This window comes from Bos javanicus, chromosome 22 (assembly GCF_032452875.1).
Source record: "Bos javanicus breed banteng chromosome 22, ARS-OSU_banteng_1.0, whole genome shotgun sequence".
Lineage (NCBI taxonomy): Eukaryota > Metazoa > Chordata > Mammalia > Artiodactyla > Bovidae > Bos > Bos javanicus.
Window position 1 is genome coordinate 57805553 of NC_083889.1, and position 21881 is coordinate 57827433.

General features: G+C 58.5%; 1 protein-coding gene across 5 annotated transcripts in view; it reads left to right on the forward strand.

Annotated features, from left to right (window-relative positions):
• GRIP2 (glutamate receptor interacting protein 2) overlaps positions 1 to 21881 on the forward strand; it is a 103869-nt gene that overhangs the window by 46758 nt on the left and 35230 nt on the right. For 4 of the 5 annotated variants that reach the window (XM_061397234.1, XM_061397236.1, XM_061397233.1 and 1 more), the window contains exons 2-4: positions 19212 to 19292; positions 19764 to 19899; positions 21168 to 21313. In XM_061397234.1, the coding sequence (XP_061253218.1) occupies positions 19212 to 19292; positions 19764 to 19899; positions 21168 to 21313 (363 nt within the window). Of the gene's footprint in view, positions 1 to 10339; positions 10693 to 19211; positions 19293 to 19763; positions 19900 to 21167; positions 21314 to 21881 lie in introns of those variants that run through there. The other variant, XM_061397235.1, reaches the window with a different exon arrangement.

Sequence of the window (21881 nt, forward strand, 5' to 3'; positions counted from 1 at the left end):
TGCTTGTTTGAGGTTTGGAGACAGCCAAGATGGCTCAGTGTAAAGAATCTGCCTGCCAGTCTAGGAGATGCAGGAGACGCAGGTTCGTTCCCTGGGTCCAGAAGCTTTCCTACTGGAGAAGGAAATGGCAACCCACTCCAGTATTCTTGCCTGGGAAATCCCATGGACAGAGAGGAGCCTGGCGGGCCACAGTCCGTGGGGTCCCAAAGAGTCAGACCCGACTCAGCGACAGAGCACACAGAGTTGTTGAGTCCAAGCTGGGGACTGAGGCGAAGGGGTCCCAGGCTGGCGAGGTAGGAGCTGGAGCAGCCCCCAGAGGCCACAGGCCATGGCTCCTGCACCAGCCCACACATGTACCCCCATTTTACACATGGAAAGGTTGAGGCCAGTTTTGCTCACAGTCACCTAGCCGAGCCCAGAGTCCCCTCACAGGCCCCCACGCTGCTGCTGCTGGAGAAGGGGGTGCTGGCAGGGGTGGAATGTTTGCCACCCCTCAGGGGTCAGGCTTGTCCAGAGTAGATGGGCGAGGAAGAGGGGGGCATCCGGTGAGTTGACAGTGGCACTGAGGGATGCCCCAGGGCTTTGGAGGCCCAGGCGGGACACCAACCAGCTGGAGCGGCCCCCAGGAAGCGACAGCGGGGCAACCCTGGGGAGCATATTTTGCCAGGCAGAGGAGGCCTTAGGGCCAGCTCATTCCTGGGGGACCAAGAGCGTGAAGGCTTGATGGTGGGAATGGAGGGAGGCCAGGCTGCAGGGTTGGGCGGGTTCTTGACACCAGTTGGCAACCTCCCAAGGATTCTTCCTAAACAGCACTGAGGGAGCCAGGGAACGTGGGGAGCCTCAACTGGCCGGGAGCAGGCACTGACCCAGAAATCTCAGCGTCAAGCCTTGTCCTCAAATAAGTGGCCTGTGCTAGGGGCCACCCCTGCCCTGCACCTCCACCAGGGAGTCCTGCTGCCTGGATCTCACAGGTGTATTCTCAGCTGGCTGTGCGACCTCCTTGGTGGTGGCGGTGTTCAGTCACTAAGTCATGTCTGACTCTTTGAGACCCCACGAACTGCAGCACGCCAGGCCTCCCAGTCCTTTACTATCTCCCAGAGTTTGCTCAAATTCATGTCCATTGAGTTGGTGATGCCATCCAACCATCTCATCCTCTGTCGTCCCCTTCTCCTCCTGCCTTCAATCTTTCCCAGCATCGGGGTCTTTTCCAATGAGTCGACTCTTCGAATCAAGTGGTCAAAGTACTGGAGTTTCAGCTTCAGCATCAGTCCTTCCAATAAATATTCAGGGTTGACTTCCTTTAGGATTGACTGGTTGGAACTCCTTGGTGTTCAAGGGACTCTCAAGAGTCTTCTCCAGCACCACCGTTTGAGCATACTGGAAACCTACTGACCTGGGGGGGGGAGCTTATCTTCCAGTTTCATATCTTTTTGCCTTTCCGTACTGTTCATGGGGTTTTCAAGGCAAGAATAGTGAAGTGGTTTGCCATTCCCTTCTCCAAAATTTGCCTTCCCAAAGTCTCTCCCTGCATGAGCTTGTACCACTAATGAGTCCACAACAGCAGGATTCTCTTTCAAATAGTCCACCAGGAGGACACAAAATAAGACCATCACACAAAGCCCTTTTGAGAATGTGTTGGGCTGAGATTAAGGCTTTGAAGTCAGACACCTGCCCCTGTCTCCTGCCCCTCTGGACTCCAGTTTCCTCATCTGTAAAAAGAGGTGATCGTGCCAGCCTCGTGGGCCTGAAGCCACTGGACGTTAGAAGCACAGTGACACTCACAGGGGATTGAAGAGCCTGGCCCCAGACTTCCTGGTGGTGTGGGGTGTCGATGGCCGCCCACTCTTTCCAGCCACACACCCAGGAGAGACCCTCAGGGTGGGAGGGAAGCTGGTGGGTCCCCACTGGAACCACATCCAGACTCTGAGCTCTGACTTCTCTTGCCAGGGTGACCTGGCTCCAGGCACGACCTATGAGTCTCTGCAGGCTGGCCCGGGGCAGGGCCCAGAGAAGCCATAGGGAAATAGGCTCCAGCTCAGGATAACAGAAGGACTCCCATCCTGACAGCCATTCAGAAATAGGGAGGGCTGCCTGTGTGGTGGTGAGCTCCCTGTTCGTGGAGGTATGCAAGCTCTACCAGACAACAGAAAGGTTTTCCGCATGAGATTGAAGAGGGATGAATGATGGGTTTCTTTCCAATAGAGCAATCCAGAGGTTACTTATTTCTTAGTCATTCATCCAGTAAACCCTTATTTAGCTCTTACTTTGTATGAAGCCCAGCCCGGAGCACAGGGTCAAAATCAATAAGCAAGACAGTCCAGGGTCAGGTGAGCAAATGCACTGAAGGAAAGGCTGGGAGAGGGAAAAGAGGACCCACCTGGTGTGGTCAGGGCGGACTTCTTGGTGGAGGTGGCATTTAGGTTGGGCTCTAGGGATGCAGGGGTAAGGGAGTTCCAGGCAGAAGGAAGAGCCCATGTAAAGGACCCCGGGCGGGAGCACCTGACTCTGATGCTCTGACCCTCGGCCTGTCCTAGCAGGGGGCCTTGGTCAAGTCCCTTCCCCTCTCTGAACCTCAGTTTCCTCTCTGTAAGAGCGGAGCAGGAGTGCCCACGTCCAAGGGCTCCTGAGGGGTTCCGTGAGACCCTGCACTCAAAATGGCAAAGTTGTGTGTAGATGCCCTTTCTCTGGGGCGTTTACACAAGGACACAGAGGGCATGGCTTAATCCAGAGTGGGATGGTGGGAGTCCAGAGTTAGCCACAGGCTGAACCCACCTGCCTCTCCTCTTGGTGGCTGAGGGCACAGGAGGAGAGCTGCGCCTGCCCCTCCACAGCCTCATGGGTCACCAGCCCCAAGGGACGTCGCGGTCCTCTGGGTCCAGTTCTCTCCACGCTCGCCCTGCTCCCAACAGCTCGGTCACGTGGGAAGGCCCTCCACGTGTCCTCCTGCCAGCATCTCGTGGAGGGAGCTGAGGAGAGCCCTCCTTCCTCAGGTGTTATCCACAAGGTACCAGGATGCTCCATTCAATTCATTCTCTCCCTAAAGCAGGTCTCCGGCTATCAGGACTCAGCCCCTCGCCTGTCCAGCCCACCTGCTCCTGGGGGACCTCCGACCTCAGCCACGTGGGCTGGTGCCTCTCCCTACGATACTGCGTGCCTCCCCCTCCCACCCTTTGCCCAGGCTGTCCCTCTGCCTGCAATGCCCTTCCTGGAGCATCTCGGAGGGTTTGGTTCCTGCGTCCCTTAAGGCTTAGCCTGGACACCGGCTCCACCAGGCAGCCTTCCCTGGTGCCTCCCTGAGCGGCCTGACTCTTTGGCCCCCTTTTGTTATATTTGGGCTCCTGGCGGGTCCTCATTGAGGGTGGTCCCTTCCACAAGACACCCTGGTGTTCTGCATTACCTGTGATATTCTCAGCACAGAGTTGGTCCCCTGTGGGCGGCAGCTGGGCCTCGAACCTGCATCTCTTGACTCCCAGCCCAGGGCTCTCTGCAAGGCTGGACACGCATGGGTTTGGGGAGGGCACTGCCGTGGTGTCCTTGGCACTCCGAGATGAGGATGCGTGTTGCCTACCCATTTGTTTTCTGGTTTTGTTCAGGCAGCGAGTGGGCAGGTGGGCAGTCTGCGTGGTCCTGGTGGGGAGGGTGACTGAGGTCAGCCAAGGCTCCACCCTCACCCAGGGCTCTCTCAGCTCCCAGTTTGGTTGCTTTTCTAAGGAACTGGGCTGACCCCATCCCTCCCTCCCTCTAAAACCTTCCGTGGCTCCCCGGTATCCTCAGGAGAGAGCTTCAGCTTCTTAACAAGCCATTCGAGGCATCTGTTTATTTTTTACTTTTAATCCCAGGCTTCAGCGGTTGAGCTAGATTCTTCAGTTCATAGCGCGCTTGGTCCTGGGCCAGCCTGGCACCCGCTCTGGTTGCTTTATTTTTCCCTCCCTCGTGCCCTGCCTCTCTTCCCAGTTACCGTCCTGGAAACCTTCACTCTGTGAAGTAGATCTGTACTGCGTATGTGCCCTTGGGCACACGTTGCACTTTATGTGTGTTTGTAGTTTATAAATGATGTCACAGGGAAATCTCATGATCTTTCCTGCCTTCTCCCGGCCTCTTTTCTTCCCCTCTGTCCTCCTTCCCTTCTCCTCCTGCCATTTCCTCCTCTCCTTGCTCCCGTGAACTCGACACTATATTTCTAAACCCATCCCCGTGGCTGTGCCCGGGGTGTGGCCGTCGTGTTACGCGCCCCCTCCCCCAGAATGGAGATGCAGGTCATCTCCACAAATGGCGTTTACTGCTGCCCCTCAGGGTTGTTGTCCAGTCGCTCCGTCGCGTCCGACTCTTTGTGACCCCGTGGACGGCAGCATTCCAGGTTCCCCTGTCCTTCACCATCTCCCGGAGTTTACCCAAACTCATGTCCATCGAGTCGATGACGCCATCCAACCATCTCATCCTCTGTCGTCCCCTTCTCCTCCTGCCCTCAATGTTTCCCAGCATCAGAGTCTTTTCCAGTGAGTCGGCTCTTTGTGTCAGATGGCCGAAGTATTGGAGCTTCAGCTTCAGCATCAGTCCGTCCAGTGAATATTCAGGACTGATTTCCTTTAGGATTGCCTGGTCCAAGGGACTCTCAAGAGTCTTCTCCAGCACCACAGTTCAAAAGCATCAATTCTTTGGCGCTCAGCGTTCTTCCTTTGACTGCGGAGGTTGCCTACCAGGGGGGAGGGTCTGGGTCTCTCCTGGCTGCCTCAGTTTATCCCGCTGCAGTGTCCCTGCCCCGTCCGCCTCCCGGTGAGCAGCGCCTGCTCTCGCCTGCATGTCTCATGTCCACCGCCCTGAGGAGTCCAGTGGGAGAAGCACTGCCTCCCCCTCACCTCTCTGCTTGCCAGTGAGTCTGGCGGCTCTCGCACGCATTTGCGTTTCCTTGCACACATTTGGGATGTTTCCTTTAAGCTCGGCCCCCTTTCCGTTTTCTTCCTGTTTTGCATCACAATGCATCCTGACTCCAGGCTTTGACCTCTCCCCTCTGCCCTCACCCCCTGGCAGGTCCCCAGACTCACACTGCTGGTCACGAGGAGGGAAGCGGGCTCAGAGCAGGAAGGGACTGGCCCGAGGCACGGAGAAAATTGGCTTCCCGGTCTCCTGCCCCTGAGGCGCCTGGCCCTTCCTGCTCTGGTCCCCCCATGCCATCTGCACCCTGGCAGCCCAGCCCCTCCGGCTGCTTTTTGGACACAAGTCAGATCACTCAGGACCCTGTTTAAACCTGCTGGTGCCTCCCTTGGCACCGCACTCGGAGCAGAATCCCGGCTCCTCTCCTCCTCCTGCTCCCCAGACAGCCCACGCTCACCCCCGCAGCCACCCTGGCTCCTTCCCAACCTGTCTCAGCCTGGAGGCACCTCCTCCAGGGCCTCCCTGACCCCCGCCCGCCGCCTGTTATCCTGGCCCCTCAGCCCTTAGCACTGACTCCATCACTTACCTGTATTTGTGTGTTTCTCTCCTTTGGATGCTTACCTGGTGGCTCAGACGGTAAAGAATCTGCCTACAATGCGGGAGACCCAGATTCAATCCCTGGGCCGGGAAGATCCCCTGGTAGAAGGGAATGGCAACCTGCTCCAGTATTCTTGCCTGGAGAATCCCATGGGCCGAGGGGCCTGGCGGGCTACAGTCCATGGGGTCGCAGAGAGTCAGACACGACTGAGCGACTACACTTCTACTCCTTTGAGCTCTGTCCTTCCCCCAGAGCAGCAGCCCGAGAGGCAGGCTCCACACCTGCTTTGGCCTCTTGGAAACCTGGCGCCTAGCTCAGTGTCTGGAAGGCAGTGGGTGCTTTCGGGTGCCGAGTGACCAGAGAGGCAGGGCAGGGCCATGTTCACCCTGACCACCTCCATGGGGCCTGCGCATCACAGTTTTCCAGGCGTTTTGTTTAGTCACTGAGTTTCTCAACAAAACCCCATGAGGACAGACAGCTTCATCATTCAGAGGAGGAGCCCAAGGCTCCAGGGACCCTACACGGTCATCACCCCGTGTTTCTCCTCCTGGAGAGAAGCCATTGCCGGTATCTTGCATGGAGGCCGAGATGGAGCCCCAAGGAGCTTCCCCGTTTGTGTCCGGGCCTGGACAATGGCCCCTTGGCCTGCTCTAGTCAAAGGACAGAGAGATCCTCCAGGAGCAGCAGCTTGGGGACCCCCCCACCCATTTCTCTTTCTTCCTGTGTCCGTGAGTGTGCATTTCTCAGGGGGGCCTGCAAGTGGGATATTTGTGTAGATAGCATCAACAGGGCCTGGGTGTAAATCCCACTTGGTCCTCGGACTCTGTGTGACTCAGAGCAAGTGGCTTCATCTCTTTGGGCCCCAGTTTCCTCACGTCCGAGGAATATGGATGAAACGAGAAGACAGGTGTAAAATGCTGAGAATGCGGCCGGGCGCAGAGCTTCTCCGTGAAGAGCCCGCTGCAGTTCCTCTCGCCTCCCGAGCCTCACCCTTCCCCGTCTCTGCACACAGCCTGTCGTGCTTTGCTCTCAAAGCCGCCGGAGACCACCTTGCCCTCCAGGGCTGGAAGGAGGCTGGGGTGAAGGGCACTGGGGACCGGCAGGTGTCAGCCCGGGGGCACACTCCCAGGCACAGCCCAGGTGTGGCTTTACCCCAGATCTTAGTGTCCTCATCTGTGAGATGGGGACGATAGTGCCCACTTACAGAATGTCTGAGAGAGGAGAGGGGAGTGATTGTCTTGGCCTGGCCCTCGGGGTAGTGTGAGGAGGGAGGGAGGGAGACCAGGAGGAAGAAGCAACAGAACAGCAATAAATGGTTTATCTCTTGTCCTCGGATCGCCATCTCTGCATCCTTCCCACCCAGACTTCATTTCCGGCCGTCATTCAGGGTGTCTGGCAGCTCAGGACATGATCTGTCTGCGTGGTGATGACGAACCAGCCCTGGGGTCTGAGAGGAGGGACAGAGGCTGGGGTCCAAGCCCCACTCTGCTCTGGGGGAGGGGGATTGGGGGGGCTCCGACATTACCTTCTCTGGGTCTCTGTTTTCCCATTTGTGCAGCGTGGGGTCAGTTCCCACTCATGGAGATGAGGGGGTCACTGTCCCTGGGTAGGTGGGGGTCAGTGATGCCAGGGTCCTACACCGCATGGCACCCTCAGAGGCTTCGAGAATGCCCTGCAGGGAGGAGGTCAGGGCACTGGGCCGACCTCCTAAGGCCTCTGTGCCCTCGCTTGTCACCAGTGGGGACGCAGTTTGCACAGAAGTGATTTGCCCGGAATGACAAGGTCCTTGGGTGGCGGAGCTGGGGTTTGAACCTGGGTGCGCCTGGCCTGTGTGCTCAGCTACCTTGAAGTTCCCCTTCTCTGGCCTCATTCATCCAAGGCATTGGGATGAGACCCTTGCAAGAAAAGTGGGTTCATAAATGCTTCCTGAGTCTATATCTGGACTCCTAACCCTGGAGGGTGGGTGCTGTTATTATTCCCCTTGTGCAGCTAAGGAAGCTGAGGCCCAGAGAGCTTTGGACACATGCCCCAGGTCACACAGCAGTCGATTCTTTGTCCCGTAAGAGCTGAGGACGCGGAGGTGTCAGGACCTCTCCTGGCCATGGAGGGACCGCTCGTCAGCTCAGTGGCCCTGCCTCCTTCCCCAGGCTGCCCAGTGCCCCTCCCGGGTCATCCGCAGTGATGGAAATGTAGAACACTCAAACCCTGTGCCCACGAGCGACTGGCGGCCCGGGCCCCTGCAGACCTGGCTTCTAGCCGCACGCACGCCCAGCAATCTGTGCCTCTTTTCCTCTGCTTCCCCGAGCTTCGGCCGCAGTGGACGAGAGGGTTCATCTCTGGGGCAGGGCCCCGCCGCAGTTTCCCCCGCTCCCAGGTCCCAGAAGGGGCCCTTGCTGCTCATCCCAGGCCCTCCCACCTCCTCCCTCGGGGGCCGGTGTTCTGTGTCTCAGGTCCTCGCAGAGCCTCTCGCACGCTTGCTCTTCAACCATCTATGGCTCCCACTGTCTGCAGGGTGAAAGCCTGGCTCGTAATATAGCACTTCTTAAACTTCTTCCGCATCTTCTGGGGAGCCGGTTGAAATGCCGGGTAAGCAGCCCTGGGGAGCCCTGAGCGTCTGCCTTTCTTGGGGGGCTCCTGGTGGGGCCAGAGATACTGATGCTGCTGGTCCTCAGCCCACACCCAGAGGAGTGGCTGCCACTAGCCCTCTGTGGTCTGGCTCCATCTGTGTCTCCCGCCTGGTCTCCTCCTCCCTTGTCCCGTGGCACTGTGTTCACGGCACCGTCCTTCCCATCCTGCACGTTCAGGCTCAAAGACGCCTTCTTGGAGGACCCCCCTCATCTCACCCCCAAACCTCTTCACCTTGAGAGGCATCTAGCCGTGCCTTTAAGAACACACCTCTGGGACTTCCCTGGTGGCCCAATGGTTGAGACTTGTTGCTCCCCATACAGGGGGCCCCAGGTTCGGTCCCTGGTCGGGGAGCTAGATCCCACATACTGCAGCTAAGACCCAGCGCAGCCAAATAAAATAAAAAATAAAAGTACTGCATCTCTATGTTAAAGGAAAAGCAAACAAAAAAAGCAGTCTTCTGAAAAAAAAAAAAAAAAGAACAGCCCTCTTAGGTGTATGCCTGGCTCTGCTGTTACAGCTGGGTGGCCTCGGGCAAGTCAGCTAACCTCTCTGTGCCAAATATTCACTGAAACCCTGCCTTGTTCCAGAATGGACCGACAGTTGCTTTCAAACCCACTTTTTGGATAAAGTGGAGTGAAACGTGCTTGGTGGGCTGGCAGGGACAGAGGGCAGTGGGAAGATGCTGGCCCTCGCTTGCTCTCCCATAACCCGTGGTGTGACCTTTCCGGCCGCTCCTCGTCCACGAGAGTAAATTCCAAAGGAGCCGCGAGAGAAACACGGCAAGGCTTCAGACCCTCAGTCTTAATCGCTCATTTAAATGCATGTGTTCGGAGAGCAAATATTTTCTTATGAAAGCGGGTAAATGGAACTCCAAAGCCTTGGGCACCATAGCGCCCTCCTCCCTGAAGGGGCTGTAAGTCGGGGCGGTGGAGGGGGAAGAGGATGAGGGTCTGTGAAGAGCTGTGCCCCTTCCTGCCTGGTGTGCAGCTGGGCTGCTCCAAGATGGCTCTCGGTGCCCTGGGGATTGTCAGGCTCTTCATCGAGGGCCTTATCGTGACGGCTGCAGGGCATCGCGGACCACACAGAGAGCCCACAGGCCCTCTCCCAGCAAACGCCTCCCAAATCAGGTTCCCTCTCCGACTCGGTGCTCACCCTCCCTCCCATGGCTGAGACCTTGGTATCTCTGTTTGACCTTTGACCTCACCGCAGGCCCAAGGCACCCTGCACCCTGGGACGTACCTGAAGTCACCCAAACAGGAAGGCACCCTCGGGAGGTGGGCATCAGGCAAGGAACGTGACCTGTGGATCCAGGGGTGCAAGAGACACCCCCACACACACTCAGCGTCCCAGTTTGTCCTGAAGGTGCCAGTAGGGTGGGGCTGGCAAGAGCCAGCACGGGCAGCCCAGGAATTGTGGGCTGGGTTCTGTGGTGGGCGTCCCTGCTGGGGAGGAACCTCAGATAAAGCCCCGGGCTCCCGGCCACGGGCTGTACCCTCCCATTTGCTGCAGGACCTGGGGACACTTGAGCCCCGTTGTTCCCATGCATTGGAGCGCTTCCAGGGAGCTCAGACCTTGTCCATCTCTTTCTCTGCTCATTCAGCTGGCTGCAACATGCTGTTCTGTTCCAGGCTGTTGACACCCCGAGTCCCCATCCCCTATCCTTCTCCCAGCACCTCTGCGGTGTATGGCTGTCTGCCGGTACCAGTGTTGGTGGGTGGGGAGCAGGAACAGCTGGAGCCCTGGAGGGGGGCCCCAGGGGGCCATCAGGGTCGTCAGGGCCATCCTAGGCTGGTGCAGAGGAAGCCAGGAGGGTGCTGGCCCGAGGCCCAATGGGGGCTGGAGTTGTGACCAGCTGCCCCTGCTCATCAAGCCGGAACTTGCTCCGGGCTTGCTCTGTCTTCCCACATAGCTGGGGGATGCTCCGGCTAACAGGGTGCTGGGCTTGTCTTTCCCAAGTCCCACCTTTGGGCAGAGGAGACGGAGGCCTGGGAGAAGAAGCTGGAATGTCCGTGGAAGGGCCAAGGGGCTCCGAGGGTGAGGGTTTCTATACTGAGACACGCCCTGCAGACTCGCCCTGGCCTCGTTCAACGACTGCTTTTCCTCTGCCTTGTGTCCTGGGAATCCCGTGCAAGATTCCACTAGCATCTGCTACTTAAAAAAAAAAAGTTTGGCAGGCACTGTTCCCCTTTTCCGGGTGGAAACACTGAGTCTGGGGCGGGCAGCAGTCACTCCCCAAAGTCCCGGGACGCGTCAGGGGCAGAGTTGGCCCAGGGATCTGTCTGCCTGAGGGCCCTGGGGGCGGACTGCCATCTCCAGAGACCCCCTGCCCAGACTTGGACTGGGTGGCAGGGGGCTGAGGGGTGGGGAGGGGTGTTGAGCCCCGTCCAGGAGTCAGCCGTGACGACAGCCGTGTCCCCTTTAAGCAGAGGGCCGCCCGCTGCAGTGGGTGGACACGTGCCCAGCCAGTGGGAGCCAGGAGCTCCCCTCCCACGGCCCCTCCCTGGGGAGGGCGAGGGAGGGAGCCGGTGGTGGCACCGGGGAGACAATAGCAGTCATGCTGTGTGGGTTCAGCCGGGAGACCCCTGGAGAGGCGGGTGAGTAACGGACGGCAGGAGGGGTGAGGGGGCCTGAACCCACGGAGTCCTCTGGAACCGCTGTCCAGAGAGGGGCCAGGCCTGGGACGGCCACTTCCAGACCCCGCGCGGGGAGGGTGGGCGGGGGCCGGACACCCAGCTGGTGGGCAGGTGGCAAGGCTGTCTGTCTGACCCGGCCCTGGGGGCCCGAGTCTGCTGGGCTGTCCTGCCCCAGCGCTCCGGCCTCCGGGGTGCACCAGTGGGGCATGTCCCGCCCGTGTGCCCCGCGGGTGCTGTTGGAGAACTCCTGCCCTGGCTCAAGGCGCCCCTGACCTGCGGGAGCGACTGGTTGGTGGGAAGGAGGTGGGGGGGCGGCAGGTATCGCTCAGCTGTCACACTCCTGGGTGGCCCCAGGGCTGGAACCCTGGGCGGGGCTCGGGAGCCACTAGCTCACCCTTCAGCTCGTGTCCTGAGCAGCCCCAGCGATGCCTTCCCATATTTGGCATACTCCTGGTGTCATCTCTGTACAACAGCTCCCAGGGTAGGGACTGTGGTCCCAGTGGGGAAGCTGAGGGTCAGAGGGGCCCTCGGCTGCCCCCAAGACCCACAGGGCCGAGGCGGGCTTGGCACCCAGATCTCTCTTATAGCAGAGCTCCCTGCACCGTGCTTCCGAGGGCCGGGAACTGAAGCTCTCGCCTCCCCCCACCCCGCCCCCCACAGGTGGCGGAGTTACCCCCAGGCCCCCAGATGATAATAATAATGCAAATAATAACAGTAGCTGACAGCTGTTGAGATTGGACTCTGTGCCAGATTCTTTTCAGCGCTGTCTGTGCTTTTTCTCATGGCGTCCTCACACCACAGTTAATCTCCCCATTTTATAGTTGGGGAAACAAAGGCAGGGCGGTGTTAAGTGACTTGTCCAGGGCTATGGCTGGGATTTGACCCCCTGTGATCTGCCCTTGCCCCCTCCTGGCAACTCCACCCCTCTCTTGGCTTGGGCATATCTGTCTTCTCGACATCAGGCCCAAGAAGTGGGAATTACTTCGTCCTGCAGTGGTCGGAGCCACAAGGGCGGCAGTGCCCTGGAGACCTCACCTGGAGCAACGCTGGGGAGATGTCTTCCCGCTCTTCTCCGTACTGTGGTCTCTGCCCTTGACCTGCCTGACCTTAGCCCCAGGCTCCTCACTGGCCTCCTGGGCCTCCCCTCTCCCACCCTCTCCATGCTGCTCTGGGACGGTTCTTTTTGCTGAAACTCAGATGTGGTCACAGCTTCTTATCCTGGCATTCAAGGCCTTTCATGATCTCCCTGGCTTTTTCCTCTCTGAATATTTGGCTTCCTTGACACCCCCTCCCTTACGCCTGCGGACCCCACCGTGGTCTCCTCCCCGGGTCACATCGCTTCACGATCACCCCTGTCTCACTTGGTGTTGGCACTCAGACTTCTTAAAAGGAAAAGTCCAAGATGTGGCTTCAGGCACAGTGTGATCCAGGTGCTCAGTTAACATGATTAGGACCCCAGGTCTCTGCCTCTTCTCTGCCTCTTTTTAGGCAGGCTTTATTTCCAGGCAGACTCCTCTCCTTGAGGTGCCCAGGGGACCCCTAGTGCCTTTGAGGTTAAGGGTATTTCCAGCAAACGTCCCAGGGCTGGTTCCCATCAACCCAGCTTGGATCACGTGACCACCCACTGGGCCTCTGGCCACATGGCCTCTCTGGAGCCTGGGGCCAAAGGCAGCCAACAGGTGGCCAGTCCATGCACCCTCGGCATTTCTCAGAGCCGGCTGGGGCCCTGACCGGGCAGGCTGTGCTCAGGCAGGCTCCTCTGGGAGAGCCAGGCTGGGGCTTGGGGCCTGTGGGGCACAGTGCCCAGGGCCATTTCTCTTCCCCGATGGACTTTGCCAGCACAAGTCCTTTCTCAGGCCCATACCCTGCTGCTGCCGTCTTGGTGCTGGGAGCCTTGTTCACCCCACGGACCCCGAGCCCTGCAGGAAGGGGTGTGTCCCGGACTGGGGTGTGCAGTTAGGCTTGAAAGCAGATTTGGGCAGGAAGCCCCACGCCCCATAGTGTGCACTCTCCTCTGACTGCCGGCCAGCCACAAAGCGGACTTTGTCCCAGCTGGGAGGCTCAGATAGGGTGCGTGTGCGTCGGGGTGGTGGGAGGGTCCTTCTGCCACGGCCTGAGCTGCCCACTCCTCCAGGCTGGCGGGGGGGGCCCTCACCAGAACCACCTGGATCCTCGGGCAGGCCTGACCTCGTCTTAGCCCAGCCTGACCTCGGGCAGGCCTGACCTCCTGCTTCTTAGCAGAGCCCTGGTCATGGGGGGGAACCCCCGGCGCCAGACCACAGAGGCCGAGGCCTCCAGACCCAGGGAGACTTGGGCTTGCCTCCTGCCTCTGTCTCTTCCTGACTCCATGACCTTGGACAACTCATTCCACCTCTTTGATCCCCATTCATCTAATCTGTAAGTGGGAATTGCGTTTCGAATGATTTACTGAGCATTTCCTGTGTGCCAGACTCTCCATACTGGAAATAGCAGTGGTTCAGGTGTGAATTCAAACAAGCTGCTTGGGGAAGATGAGAAGGTAAAGATTCCACAAGTCCTGAAGGAGGTGAGGAAGGGGGTTTTGTGGATGTTGGGGAAGGAGCATTCTGGGCAGAGGGAACAGCCAGTGCAAAGGCCCTGGGGTGCTGTGGAAGCTGAGTGTGGGACGACCATTGCACGGAGTGGAGTTGGCCCAGGACAGAGCTTCAGCAGGTGAGGTCAGGGAGGCCCAGGTCGGTCAGTTGTGGGCAGATCTTTTGCTTTGATTCTCTGCTGGGTGAACTGAGTCTTCACGGCTCCTATTGGTGAGCTGGTCTGGGGGTCATGCACTCCGATGTGGTGGGTTTCAGAGGGACGTGGGACAGCACAGATCCAGAAGGCCACGGCCCCTCTTGAGCCTGTGCTCAGCCCCACGTGATGCCGGGGTCATCGTGGTCCCCTAGAGGGGGAACATGAGCCAGAGTGTGGGCTCAGGGTCGAGTGCCGGGGGCCCCACATGCCTTGTGGAAGGGAGATTGCGGGGCTGGCAACCTCTCTGGTCATGTCCAGCCTGTGGGTGCCCGAGCCCTGACAGGGGGCTCTTGGGGGCGGGCGCTGCCTCCCCAGGCACCCCTCTTCTGGGGTCCGTTGCCCTCGTGTTTGGCGGGAAAGGGCAGAGCTGGTGATTAAGGATGTGGTCTGCTGGGGGCCAGACAGACCAATTCCAGTCTGTCCTCTGCAGCTCCCCAGCTGAGTGGTCCCTCTGGGCTTCAGTCCCCTTGTCCGCAGAGGGGGATGCTCGCGAGCTCTCGGAGGAGTTGAATGCGTCAGTGGCCAAGAGCTTGGAGCGGGCCAGGCGCCGGGCTGATCAGCTCCGGCTTCCTTTGTCAGGTTTTTATTTTTTTCAGTCCTTGGCTCCAAGTGAAACAGGTGTCTGCCTTTTAAATCTATTAATAAATTTCTTTTTGTTTCCCTTAAAAACATGCGCTGAACAGAGCAAGGGTCACTCGTGGCTGAGCCAGTGACCTCTCCACGGCTTCTGGGGAGCCCTGTGAGCTGCGAGGGTTGGGGCTGTCCTCTGAGGTCAGCCCGCAGCTGGTTTTGCTGCTCCTCCATCCGGCTGTCTGCCCTGGTCCAGCCCGCCGGGGCCAGGGGGTGATCACTCGGTGGGTCAGGAGTGCCCAAAGGAGCCGAGGCTGCTGGCAGGAGGGCCGCAGGCATCACCCCCGAGTTGAGTCCCCTCAAGACCGTCATGGAGCGAGGGGAGGAGGCAGGAGCGGCCCATGGCTATGCGACCCAGCAGCTGTATGGCCTTAGGCAGTTCCATAACCTCTCTGTGCCTTGGTTTCCTCTTTGATAGCGTAGGAATGATCATGGCACCCACCCACCTGCGGATACTTGCTCAGACATTCAGTCGTGTCCGACTCTCGGTGACCCCACGGACCGTAGCCCGCCAGGCCCCTCTGTCCATGGGATTCTCCAGGCGATGATACTGGAGGGGTTGCCATGCCCTTCTCCAATGGATCTTCCCGACCTAGGGATCGAACTCTCACGTCTCATAGGTCTCGGCCATTGGCAGGCAGCTTCTTTATTACAAGTGCCACCTGGGAAGCCCCATGTGAGGATAAAGTGGTAACAAGTTGCAGTTTCTTAGACTACAGCCTGGATTCCAATCCTGGCCCTGCCCCTTGCTGTGGGAAGTCACCTAAGCTGTCGTGCCTCAGCCCACCACCCCCCACCCATCTGTCAAATGGGAATGGCGATTATCCCACCTCAGAAGGTGATGAGGATACATGACATAAAACTCGTGAAGCCTCTAGCACAGCACTGGCACTTAATCAGTAGGGACTGTTACCATTATTAATAGGAAAATCTTTCTACTGAGGCGAGAGGAAGGGCCACGGAGAGAACTTCACATGCGTCCTGGCTCCAGGCACCCCATAACCGCACTGATTCCTCCCACCAGCCCGCGGGGTGGGCACCAGGACTGTGCCAAGACTTGGAGAGGCGAAGCGGCACGTTCCAGACCGCTTAGCCAGTCGGCAGCAGGTTGAGGCTCCAGGGTCCATCCTTTGCATCGAGCTGGCAATGGCTTCCGAGGTGGGGCCAAGCCAGCCAGGTTCGGCAGATCACTTGGCAGGGAGCAAGCCACAGCGGGTCACTCTGTGCACTGTTGTGGTTGGACCCAGAGGCGACTGGGAGCCCCGCTTCTCTCCATCGGCACTCGGGCCGGGCTGGCCCTGCTGGTGGCTTGCAGTCAAGCGGTCATTTTCTGTCCGGCCCAAGCTGAACCTCCCACCAGGGCCTCTATTTCCCAGTGGCCCCTCTCAGATGCTGAGTGCTCCCTCCTCGAGGCCTGCAGAGCCAAAGGTCAGCCATGCCCCATCCACAGCCCCCCTGCCCAGCCCCTCTCCCCCGCTTAGGCGGGACCCTGGCAAAGGCAGCCTGGCCGGGGGCTGACTTCCTTTCCCCTTTGTCAAAGCTCAATAGCTCCCTGGGGCCTCAGAGAAACGGAGATAATGAAGGCAAATGAGCACTGCTTTCAAGAGAAATGAAATAGAAGAGAAGCCCACCCACCCGGACTGCAGCCTGGAGCCTGGGGACCACGTGTAAAGTCTGTGTTCCGCCAGGCGTCTCTCCCTCCTGTCCCCCGCCACTTGCCCAGCCCGCTTGCTGAATGGGTTGGCATCACTGTGGAAATGAATTTCTCTCTGAAGCGAGTTCTTACAGGACAGATTGACTGAAGGCAAGAGCTCATAATTGCCCATTGCTGGAAGGAGGAGACAGGGGAAAAAAAAAAAACACCCAGATAAAAATATCTCTGTTTTTTATGCACGTTTCCAGCTGAAAATTGGTGGGAAAGATGTTTTTGAAAAGCTTTCATCTCTAAGCATATAATTACCAGGTCCCGGAACAAAAAAGAGAGAGAGCCAAAGAGAGCAGGCGTGTTCTCTGAGGGAGCAGGACTGGGGTCTGAGCCCTCTGAGGGTTTTCCATAAATAAAATAATTCCCTCAAATTCTCCTGCCTGTGATGGGGGAGACACCCCCATTTCACAGAGAAATAGAGACTCGGGTCACACGGTTAACTAGTAATTCTGGCCCTGTCTTGGTTTTTGCTGTAAATGCCGCCTGTTTCCCCCTGACCTGAGGGGGGAAACTTGTGAAAGTGGGGGACGGTCCCCTCCGAGCAAGCATCAGTGAACATCATAGCGTTCCTTGTGGGTGCCTTTCTGAAAGTGGCAGGGGTCCGAGATATCCAGAAGCCCCTTACCTGGCAGCCAGCTGTCCTGAGTGGCCTCAGCTTCCTGGAGAACTCATCAAGGCCACACCCTAAAATGCATGTGCTTTCCCTGAAGAAGACTCTCGTCCTCGCTTATCGCCTGCTGACTCTGTCCGCACATAGTTGTATGCGTCTCGTTTGCATCGCGGGGTCAGATGCCTGACAGTTAGCCCAAAGCCAGCAGACGCCCCCTCCCCACACCCGCCCGGCCTAAGCCGTGACAAGCGTGCCGTCACAGCCCAGTTGGTGACATCGCAGGCACCACGTCGTTCACTGGAGCAGAATTTGAATATTGGGGTGAGGAAAGCTCAGTGAGGTTGTGTTGACAAACCACAGAGACACCCCAGGAAACAGATCCTGTGCCCCAGGATCAGCCAGAACCCGCTGCCATTCCTCTCCATTGTTTGAGATTCTCCGGCTCTGAATTTGGCAAACTTGACTCTCTGCTTTCTTGTCCTTAGGAGATCTCCCCCTTCCCCTGTCTCCAGACTCCCAAACTTGGAGCCAGCAAACTTGAAGCAAAGTGAAAGTGTTTGTCGTTGAGTCGTGTCTGAGTCTTTGCGACCCCGTGGACTATAGCCCGTCAGGCTCCTCTGTCCATGGGATTCTCCAGGCAAGAAGACTGGAGTGGGTTGCCATGCCTTCCTTCCAGGAATCAGACCCGCATCTCTTAAGTCTCCTGCATTAGGCAGGCGAGTTCTTTTACCATGAGCACCCCCTGGGAAGCAAGCTTACCTCAGGTCTTCCCGGGGCAGCCCAGGAGAGAAGGATTTTCCAGTGATGGAATCTAATTTGCACGGAACAAGACATTTTAATTCCAGAATTGCCCACATTGAAATATCAGAGACGCTCACTGTCACGCAGTTGATAGAACCCGGTCTTTTTCATTTGATTAGCTCAGAAACGTCTTGTTGAATCTAAATGAAGTGCGAATGAGGGAACCGTAATACGAGGCATTATACTTAATGGGGTGTTGCCTGAATCCGTGGCTGAGAATGTGAACACGGGGCCTGGGGTTGCGTTGTGGTGAGCAAAGCGGCTGGGGGCTCGCTCCAGGGGCCCTGGAAACGACTCTGGGCTTAACTGCGGTTTGATTTGTTACTTCCCACCTTCTGGCAAAGCCAAAGAAGCCTGTCCCTGGTCTGGAGAAACCGCTTCTCAGTGGTTAGAGCTGCAGGTGGTGAAGGTTCTCAGGCTTCCTTAGTCCTGGGTTGAGCCCTGACCCCAGGCTGAACTTGACCCGGACCCAGCCTGAGCTTCACCCCTGATCTAAAGTTTGATTCTCAGTGAGGGGCTGAGTGGGGGTCGGGAGGCAGTGTTGCTCGCCTACAGGACAAGGCGGGTGTCTAGTCATTTCTGGCTGTGATGATGGCATGGAATGCTGCTGTCCTCTAGCGGCTAGAGGGCAGGGATGCTGCTGAATGTGGACATTCTCCAGGTAAGAATACTGGAGTGGGTCGCCATTCCCTTCTCCGGGGGATCTTCCTGACCCAGGGATTGAACCCAGGTCTCCTGCGTTGGCAGGTAGATTCTTTATCATCTGAGCCACCAGGGAAGCCCAGACATTGGTACAGCATCAGGCAGAAAAAGCATCAGGAGTGTTGTTGAGAAACCTGCCGTTTATTGAACCCCATTGTTTGCCTCTGACTGAGCCCGGAGCCCTGGCCAGACTGTGTCCTGATCTTGACCCCGGTTGACCCCATCTCTGGCTGAACACTAACCTGAGCCTCTCCCTTGTGAAAAGGATGTGGCTGGGATGGGATGGGATGTTTCTGCCCCTGCCCCAGCCCTCTCTCATCCCCCCTTCTGAAGTGTGGGAAGGGGGACGGTCCTGTGAGTGAGGCCTTGCGGAGGTCAGGGGGCCGGGGAGGGAGTGGCCTTCCCACAACTGGTGAGTGGTGAAGGCGGGTGCCGCACAGGGGGCTCCTGAGGGGCAGCGGGGGCGTGTGCAGACTTGGGTGAAGCCTATGTGCTCAGTCATGTTCAGCTCTTTGCATCCCCGTGGACTGTAGCCCGCCAGGCTCCTCTGTCCATGGGGATTCTCCAGGCAAGAATACTGGAGTGGGCTGCCACTTCCTACTCCAGGGGCTCTTCCTGACCCAGGGATCGAATGTGCATCTCCTGTGTCTCCTGCACTGGCAGGCAGGCTCTTTAGCAAAAGCCTGGGGGGTTGTACTGGTGCCTGAAGGTGGGGAGGGGCGGCCCCAGGGGCAGTGTGGGAGAGCCACCCTGCTTGAGGGTTTACCAGTTGACCTGACCCAGCTCTTGCAGGACTAAGAAGGGACTTGGAGAGGGAGTGTGGGAAAAAAAAAAAAGAAGAACCCAGTCCAGGGAACCTGGAACACGGGGTGGGCTGGACAACAGAGCCAGGCATCTGGCTTTTTGCAGAAGCTACCTTGGCCGAGGGCTTTGTGACCGTGGGCACGAGTCGTCCCTCTCTGAGCCTCAGCTTCCTTCTCTGCACGTGGTATGATGGCTGTAGAGATGGCGAGTTGCTGCGTGGCAGAGAACCGCCCAGACTGTGGTGGGCGCCCCAAAGCGTGTTACTTGAGAGATGAGACAGCATTGCCCTTGCGGGGAGAAGCCATGAGGCTCCCCCAGCACGTCCCGGGTGGGGCTGGAGGCAAGAAGGAACCACTCAGGGGCCGCATCCACCAAGCAGAAGCTTGCCGAGGCAGGAGGGGTTTGCCTGATGGAAATGACCGCGCGGCTCAGGGCCTTCCCTCTGTTTGCCGCCTGCAGACAATGGGCCTTACACCAAAGGAGGCAAGGACACCGGAGCGGCCGACGGGGCTCTGGCGTGCCGCCGGCAGAGCATCCCAGGTAAACAGCCTCCCGCCTTCCCCTTTCTCTCTGGAGGCACAGAGAGCTCCGGGCGGGGGTCAGACCGCCTCAGCTCTGCCGCTAACTCGCTCGGTGACCTTGTTGTTCAGTCGCTCCGTCGTGCCAACTCTTTGCTGTCCCCTGGACTGTGCCACGCCACGTTCCCCTGTCCTTCACCACCTCTTGGAGCTTGTCAGACTCCTGTCCATTGAGTCGGTGATGCCATCCAACCATCTCATCCTCTGTCGTCCCCTTCTCCTCCCCGCCTCAATCTTTCCCAGCATCAGGGTCTTTTCCAATGAGTTGGCTCTGTGACCTTAGACTAGTCCCTTAGCCTCTCTGATCCGTAAAAAGGAGATGAGTTCACCCAGCATCATGCGTGCTGCTTACCAAGCATCTGTTTGGTTTGTCCTGGAGCCGGGGACTCAGAATTTGCCCCACACTGCCCGCTCACCCCCTCTCTGTTGGCAGAGGAGTTCCGAGGGGTCACCACGGTGGAGCTGACCAAGAAGGAGGGCAGCACGCTGGGCCTGACCATCTCTGGGGGCACCGACAAGGATGGGAAGCCCAGGGTCTCCAACCTGAGGCCTGGGGGGCTTGCGGCCAGGTGAGAAGCCTGGGCTCAGTGGGTAGGGGATGGGCAGGAAGGGGGCCGGGCGGAGGGGTGGGGGTCCTGGGGCTTCTGCAGAGCAGTAAGGGCTGGGTGTCTGTGGAGGAAGGGCTAGAGGCCACTTCATTCCCTTTCCTCCGGAGCCAACCCGACCCCAGCACCCCACGCTCACTGGGCCCTCCAGGCCTTTTCACGCGCAGAACCCTCTGCCCAGAAGGCCCCTTCCCTAGACACCCTCCTCCTCTCATTGTGTGTCCAACTCTGTGCAACCCCATGGACTGCAGCCCACCAGGCTCCTCTGTTCATGGGATTCTCCAGGGAAAGATACTGGAGCGGGTTGCTATGCCCTCCTCCAGGGGCTCCACCCGACCCAGGGACTGAACCCGGGTCTCTTACACAGGCAGGCAGATTCCTTACCGCTGAGCCACCAGGGAAGCCCAGAGACCCTCCTGGCAAATTCCTATTCCTCCCTCCTCACTGCCTCTGGCAAGCCCTCCCCAGGCCCCAGGCTGAAGCGCCACTCTGCTTGGCTGGCACTTCCGCCCACACTGCCTGCATTTTCGTACTATTTACTTTACCTCGGGGGCTCCCTGGACCATGGAAGTAAAAGTCGATCAGTCGTGTCCAACTCTTTGCGACTCCATGGACTATACAGTCCATGGAATTCTCCAGGCCAGAATACTGGAGTGGGTAGCCTTTCCCTTCTCCAGGGGATCTTCCCAACCCAGGGATCGAACCCAGGTCTCCCACATTGCAGGTGGATTCTTTACCTGTTGAGTCACAAGGGAAGCAAGAACACTGGAGTGAGTAGCTTATCCCTTTTCCAGTGGATCTTTCTGACCCAGGAATCGAACCAGGGTCTCCTGCGTTGCAGGCAGATTCAGGTCCATGAAAACTGGGAGTTAGCCTCTGTATTACTGCCCCTCTGGGCCCCGGAAGAGCGTTAAGGGATAGCAAGCACTGACATCTGGCCACTCTGTAGAGCTCTGTGAGGGTGACGCCCCCGCAGGAGGGAAAGCAGGCCGGCTAGCATCGATGGGGGGTGGTGGGGAGAAGGCCAGGCCTGCGTGTGCCCCAGATCCAGGGTAGGATCCGCACTTTCCTGCTCACCCGCCGTGTGGCCCTGGACCAGGCCTGCCCTCTCTGAACCTCAGTTTCCACACCTGTAAGATGGGGCCGCAGAGACCCCCAGGAATCAGTGGGCGGGGAGGATGTGCATGCCAGCGTGTGTCAGCCGGCGCATGCACTGGCCTTCTCTCTCCCAGGAGTGACCTGCTGAACGTGGGCGACTACATCCGGTCAGTGAATGGGATCCACCTGACCAGGCTCCGCCACGATGAGATCATCACCCTACTGAAGAACGTGGGCGAGCGCGTGGTGCTGGAGGTGGAGTTTGAGCTACCCCCGCCCGGTGGGTGCCCTCGGGCCGGGAACCCCCTCCACTGCCTTGGTCGCGGGGGGACGCGGCTGCCTCCCCGCCAGCACCTGGGTGGGCAGGACCTGGGGACTGGCCACAGACCGCCAGGCCGCACCCGGGGCTTTGCTGCAAATGCAGTGCGCTGTCAGGAGGCGGCAGGGCCTGCTTGTAACACCCTGGTCGTACTTGGTTTCCAGATGCTTCTCCTTTGGGGGGAAGGTTTTAGGAATGTCTCTGAGTACATAGGTCCCCGCCCTTCCCCTGCTGCACCGAGTACAGTGGCCTGGGGTGCTTTAGCTCAGCTCTGAATTTCCAAAGTTGGTCTGAAGTCTTGAAATCTGAATAACTGTCTGGAATTGAGCTCGGGCCTAAGACTGCCAGCCCTGGACTCAGGCTTGGGTCCTGCTGTTGTCTCTGTGAGAGCCCGGGCCGGCCCTCTCCCTTCTCTAAGTGGAGGACTGAGTGGGCTTCAGGGGGGAGGGTGCCTCTAAGCCTCACTTGTCCTGCCTGTCAAATGGGGTGGGGTGGGGGGGTTGGCCTTTCCTGTAGTATCTGCGACTGG